This window comes from Carya illinoinensis, chromosome 5, assembly GCF_018687715.1.
Source record: "Carya illinoinensis cultivar Pawnee chromosome 5, C.illinoinensisPawnee_v1, whole genome shotgun sequence".
NCBI classification, from domain to species: Eukaryota; Viridiplantae; Streptophyta; class Magnoliopsida; order Fagales; family Juglandaceae; genus Carya; species Carya illinoinensis.
In genome coordinates, this window is record NC_056756.1 from 29,073,761 (window position 1) to 29,100,444 (window position 26,684).

Consider the following 26,684-nt stretch of genomic DNA (forward strand, 5'->3'; position numbering starts at 1 on the left):
CTGTGTACTAATACGTGTACCAATCTAATACAATTGATCAAAAAATAAATTTTATTAAAAACGATATTAATTTAAATTTAGAATATAAAAGAATCAGTATTAATACGTAAATTAGTACGTAACTTTACATTTACCTAACAAAACTCAAAAAAATTTGAGTTTAAGAAATTTGACTTACATATAGGGATACAAAATCACCGAATGTACGTGTCCTATCATAATGATTGAGATCAACTAGCTGTACGTGCTACGGCCAACCTCTGGTAGAGGTTCTGTGATCCGCACGCGAGCTGGGTACTCGTGCTGTGCTTGGGCTCCTGATGCCGTCGTCTGGGGTGGGTGTGCTGCCAGGCCCTCACTACTGCTCGGTTTCGTTGGTGTTTGGTTGTTTGGTAGTGTAGTTTTTATGTTTTTTTGTTAGTAATAAATTAGGAGTACGCTTTTGGACTTAGTGTCCAAAACAGTGATGTCCCTTAATCCACCTTCTTAGAAGGTTGGAGGGCTGGTCATTTTGTTTTATACAGAGTGCTTTTTCTCTTCGGAGAAGTTTAGAAGTTAAGACAATGTCCGCTACTTCGTGTGCGGGGGTACTTTCAGAACATATGCGTAGGTTGGCTTATAGTCGGGATTTTCCTATAATGATAAGTCACATTTGTAACTTTGTTATGATGAATAGATTCACATTTTCAAAAAAAAAACTAGCTGTACGTGCAGTGAATAAAAGAGTAGATCTTGACAGTTCACATGTTAAAAAGACACATCTAATTAATAATTTTTTTGACTGAATATAAGCTTGATTCCTCAAGCTATAAAGCCAACATTTGGCAAATCAGGCTATTTATCGCTTGGATAATGATAGTCCGCCCACTCCTTTACAACTTCTTTACCTCTCACGTGAGTAGTTTTTTTTTTTTATTATTCCTTTTAACTTTAACTTTAACAAAAGCGAATGGATAGCCTCTAGTTCAAATTAATTTACAGAAAGCTTAGCGCACAAACTATCCCGCGTTCTCCTAAGTCTCATCCCCTGCATCGTCTCTATCTCATCTCCGCCCCACCACCACCGTTTGGCACCGTCTCAAGTGAGTCTCTCTTTCCCTCTGTCCTCTACCTAATTCTCTCTCTCTCTCTCTCTCTCTCTCTCTCTCTCTCTCTCTCTCTCTCTCTCTCTCTCTCTCTCTCTCTCTCTCTCTCTCTCTCTCTCCATGGGTTTTGACAGGGTCTTTTTGTTTAGATTTGGTACCATGGCAATGAAAAGTCAGATATAGCGTGGATGTGCATAAGTTTTTCACCTTTTTCTGTTTGTCTTCTTCTTTCTCCGACTTTAAGCCCTTTTCGATTTTCTAATTTTTGGGCCGCGTCCTGTACCGACAAATCAAGCAAGTCAGAGATGTTTAAGACTAAGTATTGCTTTTATTTGTTTTTCTTTCAAATAGGGTCGGTGGATAGATATGTTTTCGTGCATGGTTGCTAGAGCTGCGACAATTGATTGGATATCGACGAGCACAGTTGGAATCAGAGATGGAGCTCTACAAGTGGTATTTTTCTCATCTGCTCATTTTTTTTTTTTCCTCTTTCTTATGCTGCTGAACTGGAACTCATTAAGATCTTACCTTATAGATACTTTTTTGTGCAAGATCTACCCAGTGGTTACTCCAAGGTAATTTAAATGTAGATTATTCATTTGTTATGTCGTTACATGTATTCTTATGTTCTCTTTTGTTTATTGTGCTTTACTACGTTGGTGTATTATCCCTTATGTGAAGTGAGTGAGATTACTAAAACGATTCCATTTATAGGATTTAGTGGGCACTTCATCAAGGTGGAACTATCTGGCACTTGGACTCTCTTGGCCTTTCCAACCCACCTTGACTTGTGCTTTCCAATGATTCATTTTTGTTAACTAATTAAAAATTTGCCAACTTTGATGGTTATGCTATTTATGAAATAGAGGGTTTACCTACGAATCTGAACCTTTTTTACTATTTTACTAAGGAAGATACTTGCTCAGTATGATTATTTTATAGTATTCAAACTTCAATGCTAATATTTTTTTTTTTTTTCGAATGCTAAGATCTCTTGTGGTCTTTACTTAATTAGTATACTGCTATTCTTAGAGATGATCAAAACTAGGGCACTAATCAAAGTTTAATATTTGTGTAAGCCACTTATGTTTTTTTAACATCTTGAATATATGACATTGATCATCCATATGTGAAGGTAACCTTGGAAATTTCATTCTTTCTCCTAATAACAATATATTTGACTCTTCTATTTTACTCTGTTCTATTTATTCTCATGAGGCTGTGACTTGGATCTAGTCTTATATTGTTCTATATTGAAGCCCGTGCAGTGTGATAATGGCTTTCATTATCTTATTAAACTTGTAATGCCCTTTTTAACAACTAATATAATTCCATTAAGCCTTATTGTGAAGGTTCTAGAATGCCTAGAATTTTGTATTGTCTAAGAAGTCTTTTGTCCTTGTCTTGCTGACATTGCTGCTTGGTTTTTGAATTTGGGTTGTGGGAGATAGCTTGACTTTGGGTTGTTTAATGAGTGAATGGTTTTCCAAGACGAGTTAAGAGAATTGGATATTGTAGACCCAGGAATGGGAACAAATCTTGGGTCCTCAAATTTAATTTTTCTTTGAAGTGCATTTAGGTTGTATTTTAATTATCATTCAGTAATGAAATTAGGTTCTGACAAATTTCATTTTATTATTACCTTTAGTTTGGGAACAAAATATTGTTTTAGCTTTTTATGTTTGAGCAATTCACCATACCTTCTTTTAGCTTTTTTTTTTTTTGGGTAGATTATTAGCAAAAATAGAGAAAAACATGAAAAGTGAAAGAACCGAAGGTGGAATGTAATTTTCCTCAAAAGAAGTCTTGAAGACACAATTATGGATGTGGTTTGAGTTTGGGATGTGATATAATTTGCAGTTTGGGATGTGATGAGGCTTGGAGTAGCCTAAATAGGCTTGGAAATATTGGATGCACTTTTTGAACATTGGCCAGATTGATGTAATTGTATATTTTAAACATTTTGGAACATTTTGTGTTTTGTAATGGTGAAAATATAGTATAAAGTTTGAGATTATTGCACTTGAAAAGATTGTATACAGTTTTGGAGTATTTGTGACAATACATTGTGTAAAGCTTGGAATTATAGATTGTTATAGTAGGTTTCACCAATACATTTTCTTTATGGGATAGTGGAAATATTTTGTGAAGTTTGGAATTATGGCATCATTGCGAGTATAGTTAGCTTTTGGCATACATTTGACAATGAACTATTTGTAGTTGATTGATTTTGTAAGATTATTGCAATGTACTATTGATTATGATCCACCATCATTTTGCAAAAATCCTTTAAAAACTCAAAATGCAATTCAAGTTCTATTACCCTGCACAATTTGTTTAAAGCTAAAGTAAACAAAATGACATAACAACAAAACTCAACTTATAAATAAAAAACCAACAACACAAAATCATTTTTTGAAAATATTTTAAGTATGTTACAAATCATGATATCTCTAAATAAAGATGAAAATGCATTCATAATAGCAGTACCATTTACATTCATTCTATATCGATTGATCACAATTACAAGCCCAAAAAAGTCTAACAGGCAATAATTTTTAGTTTATCTACACATTACAACTTCGTAAAAAATGTACACAATACAACCAACTGACCTACTAAACTTTATAATTTGCCAAAAACTTTACACATTACAACAAAGTATCAAAAGCTATACATATCACAACAAACTTTCAAAAACTATACACGTGTGATCTATTACTAGTTGCAATGTGATCAGAGTAACATAATTCATCTACCCATCTCATATGGGTGCTACAAGCCCAAACCTGCATGATAAATAGAGTTGGAAACATATTAACTATTAATAGAGAACTTATTATTATATTTTCTAGATTAATCCAATAAGTATTGAAATTAATACTTACGAATATCAATGTCTACATCCTGGCTTCCTAGAGAATTGCAAAAATCATGATGGTCTACAAGTTCAAATAAAGGTTGTGGCACCTAAAAAAAAAATGTTAAATTACAAGCATGAAAATATGAAGAAAAAATCATAAGATAATACCACAATTGACTGAGCAGTAGAGGTTGTCGCAAAAGATGTCCTAGCATTGTACGGTGAAAGTAAATCAGGTGTCATACTAAAGTGGGTTGCTTCACTCAACTTCTGTCAATAGTAGTACAGTCAAACATTAATGTTGATATTTTCAAAACATAAGAAAATTTAGTTAACACAAACATTTTATAACCAAACCTCAATTTGACTACTCTTTTGTCTTTTTCTTGATTTTACTCTCTTGACTACTTTCAACAAATGATTATTTTCGCTTGGACGGTGGCCTCCCTTTACTTCGTATTACTTTAGGACTAAGCAATTTACAACTTTCCATTGTCTTGGTTGGACCAACTCGGGTTGGAGTACTACTACCGCACAAAGATTTTGGTTGGACCCATTGTTGCTTCAACCCATCTAACTGGCTCAACAACTTGATACAATCTTCTTTAGTATTGGATGCATTATCAGCGATCTCATAAAATGCCTTAGTTAGTCTGCCCAATCGTTGTGATTTAGAGTTGTTACCCAAATCATCGTAACTAGATCGAACAAAGGTATATGTTCGCTTAATGTCTTTCCTCTACCTATCAATGATGTAATATGAAGGTAACTCATCCTTATCATGGAATGTCAACACACGAAGGACATGCCTACAAAAAATGCCCCTGAATTCAAATGAATTGCATGTACACTTTACTTCAAACTCCTCGTCATTAAAATAAACAACAAAATCTACCCGTTTGGTTAATCCATCCATTACTTTTACTTTATCCGTAACTTGATATGTATAAATTGCACCTTCACAGCTAATCAGCTACACTCTCATTCTCAACCTTCCATCTTAGGGCATTATCATACTAATCTACAAATTGCTTCAAAGTCGTTTTTGAATTGACATAATCATCAAAAAATGCATTCATACCTTCACTTCGTTGCGTGGTTGACATGCCTGCCCAAAAATGACATTTCACATATGCTAGTACCCAAAGATGCTGCTGAGAATATAACCACTCCAACCATACATTACAGTGCAGATCATAAGTATCAAGCAAATGCATCCAAGATTTTTCGAAGTCATCATGATTCAAGGTGTCATAAACACACTTGTGCAAGTCACTCTTAATGGCCTCGTATTGGGAATTTGCTGCAAATTTTTTCGGTACTTTCATAATATGCCATAAGCAAAATTGATGGCGAGACGATGGAAACACTTTTGCAATTGCATTTTGCATTGCTTTATCTTGATCTGTGATTATTGCAGCTGGAGCTCGACCCTTCATGCACTTCAACCATGATTCAAACAACTATATAAATGTCTCCGTATCCTCACCCGATATCAAACCGCATCCAAATAAAATTGACTGACCATGATGATTGACCCCAACAAATGGAGCAAATGGCATTTTATATGCATTCGTCAAATATGTTGTATCAAATGTGATACATCCCCAAAATATTTGTATGCAGCCCTACTTCGGGCATCTGCCCAAAAAACATTCCTTACTCAGAATTCATCATCTACATCCATCACATAATAGAAGCCATCATTTTGTTCTTGCATTCTAATGAAGTAACTTTGTAGAACTTCAGCACCTCCCATCCCGAGTCGAAGTAGTCTTGCCTCACGTATGTAATTACGGGCATCTCTCTCTCCAAAAGTGAGATTTTCATAACCACCTGCTTCAACAACCATAGAATTGTAGCTTTTGCTCAACCCTATGCTAGCCCTGTCATTTTATTCCAATTGCCTCTTGCTCACTGAATCTAACCTCTTGTGACATCTAATATATCTTGCTTTTTCAGGACTTAAGACATGTGTGTACTCGAATACAACATGGCTCAAGCAAAACTCGCCTTCAGAACCTAAGATTGCATTGATTCTGGCCTTGCATCCTTTTTTCTCCATAGGTCTTGCCTTCAAAATATTTGACGAAGTGCTTTCATATGTTCCTTGACGTACACATGAAAGCGTGAAATACCTCACCTACCCATCATCTCCAGTTTTGGAACTCCTTTTTGTAACACCAAAACCAACTTGTTTCGCATATCTTGTATAGTATGCTCTTACTTCTTCTTCTGAAAAAAATGACATTGCCATCTTAGGCTCTTCAATGTCAACATTTCCATCTCTCTTTTCCTTTATATTTGGACTATCATCAACATTCTCAAAACTTTCAATGCCTTTCTCCATCTTGTTTGATTGACAAAAAGTGTGCCTTGCAAAATAATCTATAAAATTTAAATAAATCAAATAACAGTAAGTTCATATCCTTAATAGCATTGTTCATTAATGTAATACATAATTTCACATGCGGATGTTAAATCAAATACAAAAGAATAAAAGATGGAGTTCTCATTCGATGCTTTCATTTATTAAATAAATAAAAAAAAAGAAGAAGCCATGAACGAGATAAAGAGGTTGTAAAGCTGTGGGTGAACAAGCATTGTGTGTAAGGCCTCAAAAGATGAAGATAACGAATCCAAGTGCTAAAATAGAGAAAACCCATATTTTATGATTGTCATGCAACCATCATAAGTGCATTTTGAATGGTGTTTGGTAAGTTTTCAATTTGAAACCCACTTCATCATCACAATTTCTATCACCTTCAAATTCAAATGATTTACTATTAAAAGATAGAATAAATTTTTGTAGAGATGCTTTATTTCTGAACAACGTTACAAATCTTTCCAGTTCTGTGAGGATTTTATTAACCCCATTAAGTTTTCTTCTTTTTACTTACAGCTACCATAAAATGTGTAAAGAGATATTGAAATATGAACATTAGGACATGGTCATTCGGATGAAGAAACTGGTTTGTTAAGTACAGTTCAATAAAGTTTTTACAAACACAAAAAGGCGAAGCTTGATTTGTTAGTAGAAGACGTGACCCAGAAAGTAGAAATTTGAAAAAATCTTGAAGTCAGAGAAAGAAGAAGATAAACACAAAAAGGTGAAAAAGCTTATTTTACATCCACACTATATTTGACTTTTCATTACGATGATACCAAATCTAAACAAAAAAGACCTCGTCAAAATCTATGTAGAGAAAGAGTAAAAGAGAGAGAAAAGAGAAATGTAGAGGAGAGAAGGAAAAATAGACTCACCTGAGATGGTGCCAAACAGTGGTCGTAGGAAGAGATGATAGAGAGACGACGTGGGGGAGGGTACGCTGGAAGCTTCATGTAAATTAATTTGAACCAAGTACGCTTTTGTTAAAAAAAGTTTCTTTTAAATAAAAATAAAAAAACTCTCACGTGAGAGATAAACGAGTTGTAATGGAGTTGGCAGACTATCATTATCCTTTATCACTTAGCCTCAACTGTTGAGCTTCTTCACAGCATTTGGATTATAAAAATGAAGGGTTTGAATTTTGAACTGATTGGAAAGAGAACCCGAAGAAAATGAAAGCAATAGACTTTGAGATTTTTGCCATTTGTTTGTGGCTAAACTATCTCTCTCCAGTGGGCATGTATTTCAATGCAGTAAGTTGCAAGTTTGTAACTTTTCACTTTGTTTTTATCTTATTTAGTCTTATCTTTTTATTCTACTTTATTGTATTTCTCATTACAAAATCCTATAATAATGGGTTTTAGTAGGGTTAGTAACTTCATGAAGGGTTTGTATCGGGTCAGTCAAATTCATATCATATTTGAGTTTACTCCAGCCGACTTGAATTTATTCCATAAAGATGATAGTCTTGAAAAGACAAAATAACACCCTTATGCAATGGATGACAACTAGAAATGCATAAAAGAAATCACACACAGAACACTAGTGACTCATTCCCTACAATGCAGCAGAGAGAAGACGAGAGCAACACTCAAGGTGGAGAAGTACACACCAGATCTGTAAGGTTGGACTTCATAGTGTTTCATAGGGGAAGCTCCAATGGGGTGGCTATATAAGGTACACCAGTTTTTCTCTTTTCACAATATTTTACCACACCACGGAATACGATTAGCTTCCTATCATATAAAGGGCGAAGCCCTAATTTGGTTTCAAGATATGGAAGAATTTGGTCAATTGACTGATTGGGACTCCTTTGCAAAGCCTTATTACATAGGTTTGGACCTAATGCCTACGATGACCCTATGGAGTCACTAACCAGACTAAAACAAGGTGAGTCGATGGAAGAGTACAAGGTATGATTTGAATATTTGTCCAATAGGTTAAGGGGACAATGGGAACCTCAACCTATCCAAAAAGCATCACAAACCACCTAACTCCTTTTCAACCTAGGGGTGGGCAGCGGGGCCCCACACCCTGCTACCCCGCCCCCGTTCACCTCGCCCCCGCCATGGCAGGACGAGTAACACCGCCTCGCATGGGCGGGGGCGGGTCTAGTCCCCCTAGCGGAGGCGGGGAGGGCCGAACCCCGCTTCGCATTTCCCCTGCCCCACCTCCTACATATATATATATATATATATTATATAAAAATATAAGTATTTATATATATAAGCATAAATATTTATATATATTCAAAAGCATAAATATATGTTTATATATATAAATATAAATATATTTCTATATTTTACAAATTGTGTATATATAAATATATATATATATATATTACAATTTGTTATGCTTGTTTACAAAGTATGCATTAACAAATTTAAAAATTATATAGTTTAAAACTACTGCAATACAACTTACATAAAATATGCACTAGCAAATTTAAAAACTACATAATTTTTAAATTATAGTCATATTTACAAAATTTAAATTTACAATTTGGATCTAAAAATATATTTTTAATCACTTTTGGATCTAGAAATAATTTTTAAATATAAAAAAAGTAGTAATTTTTTAAAAGGAAAATGAGGTGGGGCGGGGAGGGTATTCGCTCCGCACCCCGTCTAGCGGGGCAGGGTAGCCCGCCCCTGGGATGCAAGGGCGGGGGACGAATGGGAAAACCCCACCCTCGCACCATGCAGGGTGGGGTGCGGGTAGCACCCCTATAATTCAACCGAACCTAGTTTACTCAAAAGTCCCACACCGTAGGAAACTAGCCTACTATTCTAGAAAATCAACTAAGCACAAATGAAAGAAATGAGAAAAAGGGGTTTGTATTATTATTGCAATACTAAGCATAACTTGGGGCATAAGTGTCAAAACCCTAAGTTGAGTTTGTTGGACGAAGTGTTAACTGAAATTGATGAAGAAAATGAACTTGAAGAAGACCAAACTGAGAATGAAAAAGGAAGGTTGGTTGAGGTGAATACTGTCAAGGGGAAGCCTAAGATTTCCCTACATGCCTTAATTGGGTCTCACAATCCTAAGACCATAAGGGTCAAGGGGACAATAGGCACAACTTGGGTTACTATCCTTATTGACATTGGATCTATCCATAACTTCCTACATCTAGCAATAGTAAAAGGGAAGGCCCTTTCCCAAGTTAATTCTGAAACAGTGAATGTGAGAGTAGCTAATGGTGAATTGCTTCCTAGTGAAGGGAAAAGTAAGGGGTGAGGGTAAGAATTCATGTGTCAGTGCTAGCTAGAGGTAGCATGGTTTTAAGAATTCAATGCCTTGAGAAACTTGGATCCATTCTATCGAACTTTGAGGACTTGACCATGCAATTTAATTATCAAAGGAAGGGAATGACATTGAAGGGTTTAGCACTAGCCCGATTAATTGAAGAGGTTCCCTACACTAAGATAGTATAAAAAAAAAAATGGAGTGTTTTTACATGTTCTTGAAGGTGAGGTAGAAGCTCAACAAGAAAAAATGAATGAGCACTCAACAGCTATTCAATCCCTATTGCAGCTCTATAGTGATGTAATTCAGGAACCTAAATATTTACCTCCAATCCAAGCCCAGGACTATGCTATTAACCAGCTGCCTAGTACCAAACCCATCTTAATATGGCCATACCAATAACCTTACTACCAGAAAGATGAAATTGAAAAAATAGTGAAAGAACTTTTGAACACAGGAATCATTTAACCCAGCCAAAGTTCATATTCCTCACCAATCCTTTTGATTATAGGGGCTAAACCACGTCATTATCAAGAACAAATTTCTGATTCTAGTAATGGAAGAGTTAATGGATGAATTATTTGGGGTTGTGATACTTTCAAAATTGGACTTGATATTTGGGTACAATCAAATTAGGAGCAAGCCTGAAGATATTCCTAAACCAGATTTTAGGACTCATGAAGAGCACTATGAATTTCTAGTGACACCCTTTGGGCTAGCCAATACCCTTTTCATTTTTTAGAGTTTAATGAATGAGATATTTAAGCCCTATCTTAGAAGATTTATCTTGGTGTTTTTTTACAATATCTTAGTATACAGTAAAAGTGAGCAAAAGCATATGGAACACTTGAAGATGACCTTGGAAACTCTAAGACAACACCAGCTTTATGCCAAACAAAGCAAATGCAGATTTGGGTGCCAATAAATTGCCTACCTTGTCCATTTAGTTTTGGCCTAGAAAGGGAGGCCCGACCTAGAAATTGTCAACCATGAAGGACTGGCCACTTCCTATTTCTTTTAAGGCTTTGAGGGGTTTTCTTAGATTGACAAAGTATTATAGAAGACTTATCAAAGGGAATGCAGGGATTGTTACCCCACTTACTGACATGCTTAAAATTAATAATCTTATGTGGGTAGAAGAGTCTAAGGCTGCCTTCAATCACTTGAAAGAGGCTGTGGTGTAGCCATCAATGTTGGCTTTACTTGATTTTTGCTCTCTCTTTATTATTGAATGTGATGCTTCAAGTTCAACTATGGGGGTTGTGTTAATGTAAAAAGAAAGACATTTGGCTGTTTTCAGCCAAAGACTAGGGTAGAACTAAGGAAATGTCTGCTTGCGAGAAGGAAATGTATGTCATAGTTGCTACTGTGCACAAATGGAGACTATATTTATTGGGCAACCCTTTGTAATAAGGACTAACCAGTAAAATTTAAAATACTTGTTGGATCAAAAGGTAGGTACACTTGTCTAGCACAAGTGGGTCACAAGTTGCTTAGTTAGGATTTTTTGTTGGAGTACAAGAAGGGGACTGAAAATAAGGTGATTGATGCTCTTTCTAGAAAGGAGGTAGAAGAGAAATATTCCCTATCCTTGATTTCATTCCCTACCATGAGTTGGATGGAGGAGTTGAGGGCTACTTATGATCATGATGAGAGTCTACAACAACTAATAACTCAGTGTAAAGAAGATAAGTTTCCGCTTGTGTATTCTATGAGAGGAGAGTTGCTTTTGTATAACATAGAATTTATATTCCCTCACAGGATTCATTCAAAAATAAGCTGCTAGAGTTGATGCATAGCAACCCTTGGCAGGTAACTCGGGTTATGACAAAACCATCCACAAGGTAAGAAGAGAGTTTTACTGGCCAGTTTTGAAAAATGATGTTAAGCAGCTTATAAGGGGGTTTGATTTATGTCAGATATTCAAAATTGATAATACTTTACCTAGTGGATTACTAGAACCCCTTCTTGTGTCCCAACAAACATGAACTCATATCACCATGGCCTTAATTGAGGGGCTGTCAAATTCTCAGGGTTACAGTAGTTTTTGGGTTATGATGGATAAGCTACTAAGTATTCTCATTTCACTAATCTCAAACACCCTAACACAACACAAACAATGGTTGAGTTATTCTTAAAAAAATGTGTTCAAGCTCTATGATATGCCCATTTCCATTATTTCAGATCGAGACAGCATGTTCACTAGCAGATTTTGGCAAGAGTTTTTCACTCCCCAATAAGTGCAGATGGATATGAGAGCAACCTATCATACTCAAATTGACGCACAAACAGAGGCTGTGGAAAATCATTTAAAGATGTTTTCGGGTGATAGCCAAAAGAATTGGTCGATCTGGATCCCTCTAGCCAAGTTGTGGTACAAGTCCACTCAACACCACTTCACAAAACTCACTTATCAACTATGTTCTAGGCACTGCTAGGTTGGAAACTATGGAAACAAGCTTATGGAATAGGGACCAGATATTACAGATACTCAAACACAATTTACACAAGGCCTAGGAAAGCATGAAAAGATATTCATACTTAAAGAAAAAAGAGCAAGAATTTCATATAGGTGAGTGGGTATACTTTACACCTCCATCCATATCAACAAGTCTCGATATCACACCACCGCAACCCCAAGCTATCATTGAAGTAGCATAGGCCCTTCCAGATCATTCAAAAGGTTGGATCCCTGGCCTATAAGCTAGATATACCCTCCATCACTTGGATTCACCATACTTTTCACGTATCTCAACTCGAGCGGAAACTCGGGGCTAAGTTCATGGCCATACTGAAGTTACCACAAATGGACTCCATAGGGGTCTTGAAGCTTGAGCTCGAAGAGAGCCCCACTTGACAAAGGCACACAGTTGAGCACAACCAGGGCTTCTCGTTTGGTGGTGATGACAAAGGTTAGAAGAAGAAACATGGGAACCATACCTCAAGCTCAAAGAATCACATTCTCACCTTGTGGAAATGGTGTTTTAAGAGGGAGTATTTGTAACATTCTTTATCTTGCAGAGCAAGAGGATGGTGGAGATGGGAAGTCGTTGGAACAAGGATGGACAAAGTACAAAGTCTTAGTTAGCTGAGTTGAGTTTAGGTTGTCATGGGCCATGGACCAGCTTCTGTGTTAATTTTATTTGAGTTGGTCCAGTATGTTACAGGCCATTTAGCTTAGAGTAGCAAGTTTGGACTTGGGCCTTTATTTTATTTCCTTTATGTTGTCTATTTCCTGTTGGCATTGGCCTATGAAGGGTCATCTTGTTTACGTATTGAGCTAGAAGGCTCCTATGTTTTTTAACTAGAAAGTAATACAAAGTTATTTTCCTTTCTACTTCCTCTCATTCTCTCGGAGGGTTTTTCAACCTCGAAGTAGGATTTTTCCTTTATCATCTTTTCATTACACAAACCTGTTATATATCATAAAACTTATTCTCCTTCAATTCTTTGGCATAAAAAAATGAAAGCCAAAAATGAAACAACAAAAAGTGAAATCACAAGAAGATCAAGAACAAACAAAAATTATAAATTAGAAAAAAAAGAAGAAGAAAAAAGTCTTGGAAGGATGTGTCATAAATCAAAGAGTTTCATTTTTCTTACACGAAGAAACCTGTGATTTGTGAATCAATGCTTGACATTAAAAAGGAAGATTTATTTATAAGCATAATTTTTACGCCCTCGTGGAAGGGTGTCCCCATCCAAATGACAGGGGGCGGTTTTGTCCCCACAATCGTTCGCTTATCGCCCACGACAAGATAGAGTGGGAAAAGAGGGAGACAGATGGGGGGATTTTTTTTTTTTTAAATAAAATATACGACAAAACAACGTTGTTGTATTATTAAAAAGATTATTTTTTAAATATGTCTAGGAATGGCAGACGAGGGAAACGCAAAGCGGGCTTGGGCTTAGCTCAGATCCGTCCCCAAACACCCACAAGCGCAACTATATACAAACGAGGGCTAGACCAGGGGGGCAGGTGGGCTGGATGCGGGGGCTCACCGCCCAACCCTAGTTGGGGAAAAGGCATTGCATATGGTTTAATCAACTTTTTTGATTTTTTAATATCAAATTTTATATGGAGATAATCTTATTATTCCTGTTGAGAAATGTTGCCTATATCTTGAATTTGTTATCCCTACTCATATTGACTATTGTGATGCATCTAAGGCCAGTTTATTTCATTGTAAAACAATTTCCGTTTCAACTGGTATTTGGATGTGCTTGTAAAGGTAAGTTAACGAAATAATTTCAATCAATGAAAAACCTTCTCTTATAAAAGAATAGTTTCAACTCAAAAATTTTGGAAGCTAATTTACAAATAACACTCCAATGTTCCTCTCCGCATATTCTTTCCCTCTTCCATCTTCCTCCCTTGCTTTTTAAAATTAAAAAATAAAAAAAATTAAATATTTTTAATTTGTGACATGTGACGTCATGTGACTTGCCACGTCAGCATAACTAACAATTTAATTTTTGACAAAATGACTGGCTTGATCTATCTTAAAAGCATGTAGATAAGGCTTTAATGATCATTAATTAAAATACATAAAAAGTAATTCGCATAGACTAATTTTTTATTTACCCTATTGAATATATGAATAATGTTAAATACATTTTTAGAATGTGTAAGGTCTGTGCACTTTCTGTAAAAAAAAATGAGATCTATTATTAAAAAAAATATATATATATATTTTTATGTGAGTTCCATATTTATTCATCTTTTTTAAAATAAAATACACGGAATTTACAAACCTTAAGACTACAAATATCATTTATCTTAATAAGTATATATAATGACTTAGAAAAATGATTTTTGCACTCATAAAGTGTGTAAGCACCGTACACTTCTTTTGAAAAAAATAATAAAATATGAGATTCACATGAAAAAATTAATTTTTTAATAATAGACCATATTCTTTTTAAAAAAAATGCGCGATATTTACATAACACATTATTATATTTAAGAATATTACTTTGTATGCACCAAACAACAAAAACATTTTCAATAAAATATTCTCACGCAATAACCAAACACCCCAGATGCATGTCTTTTTAGACGCAAGAAGGTTGTTAAGAACAATGCGTCACGTATGCTTATCGAAAAAAAAAAGAAAAAAAAAAACAATGCGTCATTAGTGATTTGTGATGTCATCTATGTCAGTAGATAATAAGAACAATATTATTAAACATGGGCATTTGGTCTAGTGGTATGATTCTCGCTTAGGGTGCGAGAGGTCCCGAGTTCAATTCTCGGAATGCCCCTCCGTCCTCTTTGTTTTGTCATTTATATCAACTATTTTTTTATTCTTTACACTTTGTACCTAGAAACGGTGGGTGCCGATTATTTACAAATGAGCATCAGCACTGTTCCTTCCATCTCATTCTCTCTCCAATCGTCAGAAAGATACCAGATTCTTGAATAATTCCTTGTCATCCCGTCAATTGGAATCGCTGTTTCGTACACGCACGCGCGCACACATATATACAAACGCACGCTTCTTCTCCAATAATTCCTTGGTTCTGGTCTTCTGTCGGTGTTTTCGCTCTGATCTTTCTTTCTTTCCTTCTTTCCATGGAGAACAACGACAACAATCTCGACGTCAACAAACCGGACACCAACCACAACAACCGCGATGGCCAAGAACATGAAGGCAACCCTAATCATGTGAATGTTGAGGGGATGCAACAACAACAGGAACATGAAGAAGAAGAAGAGGGAAGTGAATCCGACTTGGAACCTCAGCCACCTCAGCCCTCCAGAACCCCCTTTACTAATCTCAGTCAGGTCGATGCTGACCTCGCTCTCGCTCGTGCCCTTCAAGAACAGGTGCCCTCCTTTCCCTTCCCTTCCCTTCCCTCCGGAAATCCCCCTTTATTAATCTCAGTAGGTTAGGTTGTATGTGAAACACCGGATTAGAAAATTAGTTTGAGACATCTGCGGTGGTTGGGCGAATGCGGAGCTTTGTCTATTTATTTTTAGGTGGTTTTCTCCGTTTTCTCGTAAATCAAACACATCTTAAGACAAAATATGTTATATTCTACTACTTTCTTTTTTGCTCGGTTTCGGTTTTTCTTTGTTGCCAATTAATCCCAACTCGGAAGTTGTTCCTGTTGAATGTAATGACCATTTTAGGTACTGTTTGGTTGCTGAGAGAACTTCGGGATGCAATGTTAGCATTTTTGTGTTTTAGTTCCTGACTGTTGTAACGCTTGAAAACCCAATCAAATCCAATTTTTTGACACTAATGTAACTATTTCGCTATCAACACAGAAATCTTTTTTTTTTTTTTTTGTTTTTTTTGGGGGGGGGGGGGGGGGGGGGGGGTGGTGTATATTATCTCCCTGTTGATTACTTGTCTCTCCAATTTCATTTTTCTTTTTTTCATAAGTTTGTCGCTCTAACTTTTACTGAGAAGTGAGTGGTCTCGATTGCTTTTTGATGAATTTTCATATGCTTGTTGTTTCATTGGTGTGGTTGGGTTATGGATTAGGAAAGGGCATATATGATGCTGCGAATGAATAATGAAGGGAGTGATTATGGAAGTTGGGAAGGCGGAAGCTATGTGCTTGATGATGACAGTGATGGGGACGATGATGATGATGACGAGGAGGATGGTGAGGAGAGATATGATGGAAGCAATGTTGATGATGATGAGGATGCTTTTGATGTGCATGCCCATGATGAGGCTGGAGAGAATAATAACCCCAGCATTGAATTTGATCCGGCTGCCTTTTCGAGTGACGAGGCCTATGCAAGAGCCCTACAGGATGCTGAAGACAGAGAAATGGCTGCTAGGTTGTTGGCCCTTGCAGGGATAAATGATGGTGAGTGTTCCTAGTGTTTTAGCCTAGCGCTCATTTTTTTTCTTTTTTTCTTTTTTATTTTTTGGCACCAGGAAAAAACAAACTCTGGAGTTTTAACTTTTTGCAATGGTTAGGGCTTCTAATAACTCTCCATGATTGCAGTGGAAGCTGAGGACATGGAGGATCATGGTGGTAACTCCCAGGTATCTATCTCAATAATAATGGAAGTAGAAAAGGCATCACTTTCTTTTATTTTCCTTTTTATTCACTGATAAACTGCAAGCGCATATATGCAAGTATTAATCTCACCCATCTACCTATAAGTACAGCCTAGTAATGTGTAAATCATGATCCTTTTCTGTTTATGATATGTTTCTCATATTTTTGAGGGTTGGATAGGAGCTGTCACAAATGTAGGATAGGATGGAAAATCAGATACTTTAGTCTAATGTCCATCTATTCATTATGTAAGAGATAGGTGATGGATTGAAATAATAAACCCAATTTAGAAATATATCAGCATTATTCCAGCATCAGAATGGTGAGAAGAGGGATGTTTCATAGAGCTGAAGTGATTCAATGAATGACAAATGTTTTTGCACTCAAGGCAGAATTCTGTTTGTATTATGGAATAGAGGTACATGAGTGAGATGGTTCAGGCCTTAACAATCAGTGAATCTATGCAGCCATGGATCAGGTAAAACCATAAACAGTCAAAACCGTCGTTCTTGTGTTGCAGGAGGTTGTGATGTTATTTTCGTTTTCTAAAGGTTGTGATATAATAAGTGACACTTCTGCTGTGAACCAGTTTGTAACCTGGTGCACTTGTGCCTAGACTGACCATTATTTGGCTTATTAAACTACAGCCTGAAAGTAAAAGCGGCATGTGTTTTCGGTAGATCATCATCTTCCGACTTTCCCTATCTCTTATTTCTAAAGAATTATGCTTTCCCTAGAATTGGATTACCTTCTGATGAGAACTCACTATATTGACAGCATAGAAGTTAATTCGAATTCACTTGTTAAGTCTCAAGGGAACAAACTTAGAGATAGATCTCTCAGTGTAGTTTAGAATAAAAGATGTCTAAAGATAACTAGTACAAACATATTTTATTGAATCTAACAATTTTTTTACTCCTAGTGGAAACAGGGGCTTCTAAAAAGTTTAATGGTGATGAGACACGCCGTCTAGTTTATCTTAGTTGCAGCCGATGATGCATATTGTGTAGTAGATTGAGGAACATGGGGTAAATTCATTTTCATCTAGATAATCTGACACACCAGAATGTGGTCATAAAAAGGTCAAATGGAGGTTATTGAATAGTTGGAAAGTCTAGGATCAATATTCTGAATCTTTGCTGGGTCTTGATGGATGATGGATAACGGTATTCAGGCTAAGTCTAGCCTGTGATGGCTGCGAAAATTTGTTATGGTGACGAATGCCATATAGTTATTTGCTGGAACTTTGCTGGGTTTTGATGCTCCACTTGCAAACATGTTGACTTTGAATGTTTTGAGATTAAGATGTCAAATGCATTTCTGATGAGCTGATCAAATTTCTGATATGCTTGTCAGCATGCTTTCCCTAGTATTGTTGCTGTATATACTGTAATTTTTATATTTTCTTCAGCTTCCCCACTTTTTTAGGTATCTTTGGTAACTTTTCTATATAGAAATATATTATTCCTTTATTTTATAGACTAAAATAGTATACCAAAGATAACAAGCTTTCTCTCTCATTGATCCGTAGGGAGTTAGTCAAGTTAAGGCATTTATGGTCAGATACTATTATTGCCTTACTTTTTATAGATTACAATTGTTTACAATAGAAAATTCCTTTTATCTTTGAAAAATAAAAAAAATGACTCATAGGAGTGAATTTTTAGAGCTGTTTGTTACCAATCGAAAGTAACCATCTAGTGCTGTTTGTTAATGTGATCTAAACAGGGATCTTACTCTGGGCTGGCAATGTTGTTAATTTTATATTTCAATAATTCAATCAGTAGGTAGCAAGAAAATTATCTGACCCAGATCTGTTGAAAGAGTACTTAGTTATACATAAATCCCAATGCATAGTGAAGCATGCAAAATACTTCGATGTACCTTGGATGAGCCATCTTAAGTGAGATGCAACTTAATCAGGACTCATCCTTTTTTTTTTTTTTCAATGTTCAGGCTGGAAAAGGAATCTCTTCTTTTTGGTATTAATCAATTGCTTATGTCAGTTCTTTTGCTGTGACAACTGTAGTATGGTTTACATGTTATATTTTTTGTGTAGTGTATATGTTATGTTTTTTTAACTTTTAGAGTATGTATATTATGCTCGACAAGTTTGAACCATAAAGGATCAAGGAAGGAGCCCCAGTTTTTTAGTAATTTCAAAGTTAAGGTTTCATTCCTTGTTTAGCTTGCTTTTAGAGATCATCACCATAAATTTTTTTATATTCGTTTGTTATTATTGCTATGTTTGCTTGGTTTTAGTTAAATCTGCTTTACATCAGTCATCTTACCCATGCTGCAGGACACATGGGAGGAGGTTGATCCTGACGAGCTTTCCTATGAGGTAAACTGGGTTTGTTTGGATCCGAGTGCCTTTGGTGAACTTTTTTTTTGGTTGGGTTGTTTTACTTCCCTTAAGATATGATTTAATTAATTCAGGAGTTGATTGCGCTTGGTGAAGTAGTTGGAACGGAGAGCAGAGGGCTTTCAGCTGATACGATTGCCTCTTTGCCTTCAGTAAATTACAAGTCTGGAAGCAGTCAAAATGGAAGCAATGATTCGTATGTACCCTAACCATTTTTTTGTAGGCTATATAATGATTTCCCTATCATTAATTCTTTGTGCTTGTGTTTCAGGTGTGTCATTTGCCGCCTGGACTATGAGGATGGTGAAACCTTAACGGTGCTTTCTTGCAAACATTCCTATCATTCTGAATGCATAAACAATTGGTTGAAAATAAACAAGGTATTACCATATAGTTTTTATTTTGTACTCTACGAATAAAATTATCATAGTTTTGAATGGAACTTCTGGGTCATCTTTAAGGAAAATGATCTGTACAGGCCCCCATACAAGCTTTTTGAAAAAAATAAAACCCACGCAAAAAGCTCGTTTTTTAGTTTTCTATGGTTGGTCCCACTTTTTTTTAAAGAGCCTGCATGAAGCTTGCACGCCCGGGGGCCTATATCTAGCATTACTCCATCTTTAATTTTCACGACTTATTCTCTTAGAAACAATAAATGCTTATTTTCTTTTCTGTTTTTTAGTTTCTAAAGCACTTGATTCACAGTTCTCCTTGCCCATGCTTTCTAGTTGCGCAACCTTTTTAGCTCTGCAAGGTGGCAGGCTTTCTACATGTTTCTTAGTTTAAAGGATATTTTTCCTCACAAGAATTTACATTCCCTATGGAATTATCTAAAGAAAAAGAATGTTCCCCACAGGGTTGAGGGGAATATAGATTTTTTTTGATAGGTGATCAAGAAATTTTATTCATAGGAAAAGGAGGCATAGCCCAAGTGTACAGGATGTATACATGATATAGATAAACATAGTTATTGCTTGGAATGTTCTGCTACTGCAGCGAGCTAATGAAATGAAATCTGATATGGCATTGATGTGAAAGATATTGAAATGTGAAAGGTATAGAGGCACCATTTTCCAAACAGCCACAATTTGTTGATTGCCTTGAATACCTCTCCAACAAGCCAAAAGAGTCACCACCCTCTTGGGCATCACTCAAGCAATCCCAGGCCTAACATAAACCTCTATCCCATAAAGCTTTAACCCCATCACAATGGAGAAAAAGGTGATCTGCCAATTCTCCACACATTTTGCACATAAAGCACCAATCCATTACAACTATACCACGCTTTCTCATCTTATCAGTAGTTAGAATTTTCCCATGAGAAGCCAACCAACCAAAAAAAGCCACCTTGAGAGGCACTTTGCTTCTCCAAATATTTTTCCAAGGAAAATCAGTAGAAAGTAATTGAGAAAAAAGCACATCTGGTATTAAATTTCAAGAAAACAAGCCACCATGGTATTTTTGCATTTTGTACTCAGTTCTTTATATACAACAGTTCTCTACTCTTGTATCCGATGTATGGACAACTTTTGCATCTGACATGTTGCCATATCTACTCATTAATTTGTTTTGTTTTGTTTATTTATTTATTTATTTATTTTAAATTCTTCATATAATAAAAGTCCATATCTCCCTCTTGCATATTGTATGTCTTAGAGCAAATTCAAAGCAGGACTGGCTAAAAGGAGAGGCTTTCTGGTTTGGTAGTCTGCTGCTTCCTGCAAAATAACTTGTCATTCTTCTGTTGAATAGTAGTTGGAGTCTTCATTCCGTAGCATGTCATCAACACAATAAATTGCTTCATTTCCAATTTGTTGTTTACCTGAAAAAGAACCTTACAAATCAGTTGAGTTAACCCGCTGATTTAGTGCACGAGTATTGTGAGGTTTTATTAATCTCCTCCTTAGTAAGCTAATGCTGCATTGTCACTTAGGGAGTCTGTATTTCCACACCTTGATATGTTGCTTCACGCCCATATCTAGCCTTCTCAAGGGGCAGGAATATCTCACAGATGTGGGCCCCAGGGGGTCCACATGTGCGTTAAGGGGTGGGAAGTTACAATAATGAATTTGAAAATAACATATCCCTTTTCACTTAATATAGAAAATCCCTTAGGAACTCAGGTAATTTAATGTTTAATATCACTTGGCTTTGACAGGTCAATGCAGTTGAATGGATCTTCTAGTTTCTAAATCTATCCTTTTCTTCCTATATTAAGTCCATGACATATAGATGATAGCAAGACCATCATCAAAGGTTTTTCTTCTTCCAGTTTTACAATGGACAGCCTTTTTTGCTTAAAAGGATGTGAAATTATGGCGAAAAGGGTCTTTTGCTTCATTAATACTACAAATCTTCAACTGGCTTTCCTATAGAAAGAAGGAAAGTTGTTGGAGACAATTTTTATTGGCTTGATGCCTTAGATCATCTGTCAGGGAAGGGCTTAAAAGATATGCGAATAACATGTTATACATTTGTCTTGTAATTTTTAATTATGGTACAAGTGAGTAGTATTCTAGGTCTATGATATTCATTTTCTTCAATACCTTTGATTGAAGAAACCCTTGAAAATGATGGGATTTCAGTAGGAAGCAAAAAACTATAATAAGAAGAATTTTATGGTGTCATTGTAAGACCATCTGTCCGAACCGGAAAAACCGACCAAACCAATAGTCTTATTGGTCGGTCTTGGGGTTTGGTTTTTTTGGACCAGACCGAGACCGAGACCGACCGAATGTGTATATATATTTAAATGTTTTATATAAATAATATTATTTTATATAGTAGTTGTATAAATTAATTATGTAATTTTCATCAAAGGATCACCATTGACCATATATGCAATGAAATTATTCAATATTAATTCATGATATATAAAATGTAAAGATATTACTTAATTTCAATTTTACTAATTTAATTATTTTTTGTCAAAAAAGAAAAAAATGTTCATGGATCGAATCAAATCAAATGGACCGACCGGACTGATAGCTAATAGTCCGATCCGGCAAAAATGATGTACCAAAATTTTTGGTCCGTGATCGTACCAGACTAGACCAATTACACCCTTAGACTATCAATGCTCCTAAAGTGGCACTTCCCCTGAAGAAGGTACTGAATGGTGAGGTAAAGTTGCATTTCCCCTTAAGAAGGTGCTGAACAGTGAGGTCAGCGCTTAACTTGCCAAGTTAAAGAAAATTTATAGTTGTGAAATTAGAATGTAGACACTCTTTACTGCTTTTGTGTGGAAGATGGTCCTCATTTGCATTATGTGGTGCTTACAGCGAGATCGTAATGAGAGAACATTTGAAGATAGGAGCGGTCGTTTGAGGGGCTTCAATCTTTATTATTCCATACTTTATTCCTTTAGGCTATAGCTTTAGATTTTAATGGCTTAAATTTGCATGATTTTCTTGTTTCCTTTATTACGACCTAGATAAGTTTTATCTCTTGTATACCATCTTGTGTACTTAGCTTTGCCTATCATTTTATTAATACTACCGTTTACATATAGAAAAAAAAAAAAAGATTAACTTCCATGGGAGTATTCTTGATGCTTCTTTGTCGGTAGCATTAGCCTGAACTCTCTCTCTCTCTCTCTCTCTCTCAAGATAGATAGATTTTGTAGTTTTTGAGTTTGTGCAATAACTCTGATATCTTAATGTTGCAATTTTTTTGTATCACTAATGTTTGGCCTAAAAGTTAGGAGCCACGACAGTCTGTCTGCTGCAACATGACTTGCCCTGTGAATGCAGGTCTGCCCTGTTTGCAGTGCTGAGGTTTCCATAACCGGCAACAACTTGTTGGAGTCGAAGACTACACGCATTGGTTAACACAACTTTGGTCATAGCACTTGTTTAATTGTGCTTAAAGTTGTCCCTTGGCATTGGAAAGAAGACGTGTGCCTAGTTGTATCCATGTCTCCAAGTGAAATTACCCAGTTGAAAATGGTTTTCTATACTTATGACACATGGCGAATCTTTGAGGGTTACCTCTGATTGAACATGGTTCAGTTATACAAATGGCTAAACAGCATACATGAATGATTGTGGCCTTGATTGAAAAGAATTGATGGAATAAGCATTATGTTGCTCCATTTCTTTGTCTAGGGATCGTTTGGGATTAGAGATGGTTTTAACTTATCTTATTTTAAAATTTCTCATCTCATTTTCTTTTCAAGCAACATTCAAATACAGGTACTTTTCAATTTTAAATCTTAATTTTTTTCATTTAATCATTATCTAATTATTACAACTTTTTTCAATTTTCAAACAAAACATAAAAAATAATTTAATTTTTTTTAAATTTCAATACAAAAATTATATTTAAATTTTTTTTTAATTTTATAATATTTTTATTTATTTATTTTTCCTCATTTCTTAAAATCTAATAAAGTATCTTAATTTAAACTATTTTATTATTATTTATAAATCATTTTACTATTATTCACTAGTTTTTATCCCATCATTTTTTGCAAGTATCCCCAAATGTCTAATTGTTAGTTCAGGGTGCATTCGATGTATAATGTTTTATTACTCTGCAAGTTGCCCGTTATTTGTCAATTGATTTCCTTACGCATATCACAATTTGCCTACTGGCTTATTTGGATATCTTAGAATATTTGGGAATGGTAATGAAATAATTTAAAAATATTTGAAAATAATTATGTTTCAGATAAGCTCGATTGCGTTTATGTCTAAGCTTGTTTATTGAGTTTTTATTGACTTTGCCACTTGCAATTTGCTTAAATTATTATTGTATGAAAAAACTAATTTTCATTGTTGGAATCTTATAATTTTCCTAAATTTGTTTAAGTACTTAGTTACCTAATTATTAACAAAACTAAATTATTTAAGACATTTTTGTATATTTCTTATGTATTTCATTGATATGATTGGTCAAAGTATTTTTTTTATATTAAAAAATGTGACGCAGCTAATCATATTAATGTAATACGTAAAGAATACGTAAAAGTAATTGTATATAGAATTTTTTTATCATATAATTGTAAGTTATCTAAGCCAATTATATGTATTTATATGATTAATAGATAAGGAGTCTCAAATTTATAATAAATCATATGTTATTTTTATGACAAAATGGATTATTGATATTATTTCCCACTGAAGAATGTACCCTTTAGAACTCATATGTCTCAGTATTGTTCTGTACACTTCTATTATATATTATAAAAGCAGAGGGTATCATATAATCTTATTAATGATCCATTACTTATGGCGGACGAGTTCTATACGTTATTGTAATATTTTATAATAGTTTTTAAAAAAATAAATATTTTAGCCATAAAGAAATTATATAAAAATAATTTTATAAATTGACTAGACTTTATGTTGTTCGTCAGATTGTGAAGTTACTTTCATTGTAAAATAAATTTAATTAATTACATAAAATTATACTAATTTATAATATTGTTTTTATATAATCTTTATGGTCGCAGCAGTTCTCTTTTAAAAATAGACATCTTGCCCCCCTCCCTCCACCCAGTTTGTTTTAGTCTAGTTTTGTTTGTTGCCTGATTTTAATAAGCGTGGGTCGGCGGTGATCATGGTGGCCGGAATGCGTTTTTCTCTACATGGTCAAGAACACGGAAGCCGATTACCTGTTTTTTCTTTCAATCGGACGGGATGGAAGCGGTTTTACACGATGAAGAGGGAGGGCTATTTTATTCCAATCGGACTTTGAAGCCATCTATTTTTATTCCAATCGGACGGGATGAAAGGATTTTTACACGATGGAGGTGGGGGTTTCGATGTTGTTAATGTTGGCTGTGTATGTGATTCGGTTGAAAGAGTGACCACCATGGACAACCACGTAGCTGGGCGTGGTGGTGAAGGGGAGGTTTTCAGTGGGTAGAGCCACGGATTTCGAGTTTCAGAAGCCTTGGTATGCATGTGTTTCTGGGGTGTTCTCCCGACGGGTTCATTGACTCTGTTTTAGCCATGGAAAACAGAGGTGTTTTTTTTTCTGGGATGAACGGCTGGAATGCATGGGGGTTGATGGAGGTTTTCTGGGGTAAAAGTCCATGTTGAGCTCACGGTGGAATTTCTCTTGGTTGGTGGCCGGATTGGGGGTGACGCACCGTTTTTCATTTTTGTCTTGTTGTTGGTTTGCTGTTTAGCTTTGTATTAGTTTATGGAGGTCGTTGTTGGTCTCTGGTTGTGTATCTGGTCTCCGTCTCTTCTAGCCGAAGTGGAGAATGGCTGGTTCTGGGAGGGTTTGGGCTGGTGTTGGTGACGGTGATGGAGCTAGCATTGGTGAGAAGCCGGTTGCTTAGCATGGTGAAGATTTGGGGTAAGGCTGTCCAAACGGCGGCATGAGGGCAAACGGCGATATGAGGCCTTCTCGTACGCTGGTGCAGGGGATTCGGCGGGGGAAGATGCAGAGGAGGGACATGGATGGCGGCGGCAGATGGGGCTTTGGAAACCCTAACGAGTTTGGGCCGGGCCCCTCAAAGCTCTCAGTCTAGGCTTTTGCCTCAGGCTGGGCTTTTTAATTTTACAGTCCATAAGCTACAGTTTTATTTGCTTTCTGTACTTGTTTGGTTTGTTTTAGTGTAGCTTAGTTTTTAATAAAAAAGGAATAGATTTGAGTCCCACTCCTCTTTTGGAGGATGTATGTGGGGGTTAGTCCTACTCCTCCTTTGGAGGAAGGTAGGTGTCTTGTACTCTTCCTCCTTGGGAGGAGAGAGTGGGGTAGTACTCCTCCTCCTTGGGAGGATGGAGCGTGAGTATACCTCTCTTCTTTGGAAGAAAGGTCGTTAGCTCTGTTTGACAGAGCGCCTTCTCTTTTGGCTGTTGTCAGAAGAGAAGGTGTAGAAGTTTAGACAATGTCCGTCACAAAGGAATTTGTTGTCGGGGGAGCTCATGAGCAGATGCATTAGTTGACTTATAGTCTGGTTTTCCTGTATTGATAAGTCACAGTTGTAACTTCGATTATGAATGAATGCAGTAGCATATTTCCATCAAAAAAAAAAAAAAATAGACATCTTGATGGTTACATATGGAATGAATTTAAAAAACAAAGACATCCTAAAAACTCACATTAGTCAGACAAAAAATGAACAGCCAAAGAAGCAACATGAATATAATGTAGACTTCTGTTCTTTCTGCTTGTCATATATCTTATGGAAAAGTATAGTTGCAAGCACAATTGTGCACTAATCTGTGTACCAATATGATGTGATTGGTCAAAAAGTAGATTTTATTAAAAACAGTGTTATTTTAAATTTTAAGTATGAATAAATCAATGTTAATACACAGATTAGTATGCGACTGTATTTGTATATAGCAAAACTCATATCTTATGTCGTACTTTTACACCATTATGTTGCTATAATATATTGAGACTGAAAAGAAAATGTTGCTCGACTTGTATTGAAATAAGGTAGCAAGACATGAGAGAGTACACAACACAGTGCCAATGCAATGTTTAAAAACTTCAAACAAAAGTAGACAAGTATCTTTCACCGTGATGGACGGACCAACAAAGGCACACATAGGTAGGAAAATTAAGAGAAATATAAAATTGTTTTAAGTACGCTTGGAGTAGGGATGACACAATACTTTCATTTTATCAAAACATCTTGTCATGTGGTTAAAATAAATAAAACTATTTATATAAGTATACGTTTTAATTAGTATGACATCTCATGATAAGATAAGAGTATGAAATTTATATTCCAAGAGTAGC

At 35.7% G+C, this 26,684-nt stretch overlaps 1 protein-coding gene and 1 non-coding gene across 4 annotated transcripts; both read left to right on the top strand.

Annotated features, from left to right (window-relative positions):
• The first annotated feature begins 14,779 nt into the window (after window positions 1–14,779).
• On the top strand, window positions 14,780–14,851 carry TRNAP-AGG. Its single transcript has one exon. It is a non-coding gene; the product is annotated as a tRNA-Pro (tRNA).
• Window positions 14,852–14,911: 60 nt separating this feature from the next.
• On the top strand, window positions 14,912–23,070 carry LOC122310545 (E3 ubiquitin ligase BIG BROTHER-related). 3 transcript variants are annotated; one of them, XM_043124512.1, is made up of 7 exons: window positions 14,912–15,416; window positions 16,081–16,414; window positions 16,556–16,596; window positions 18,915–18,956; window positions 19,052–19,173; window positions 19,249–19,357; window positions 22,677–23,070. In XM_043124512.1, exons 1-7 carry the CDS (start codon window positions 15,162–15,164, stop codon window positions 22,761–22,763), a joined length of 990 nt encoding a protein of 329 aa, XP_042980446.1. In that variant the 5' UTR covers window positions 14,912–15,161; the 3' UTR covers window positions 22,764–23,070. The 3 variants fall into 3 exon arrangements, with proteins under 3 accessions (XP_042980446.1, XP_042980448.1, XP_042980447.1); XM_043124514.1 differs by having other exon boundaries at window positions 14,913–15,416; window positions 22,681–23,070; XM_043124513.1 differs by having other exon boundaries at window positions 14,915–15,416; window positions 22,730–23,070.
• The last annotated feature ends 3,614 nt before the right edge of the window (window positions 23,071–26,684 follow it).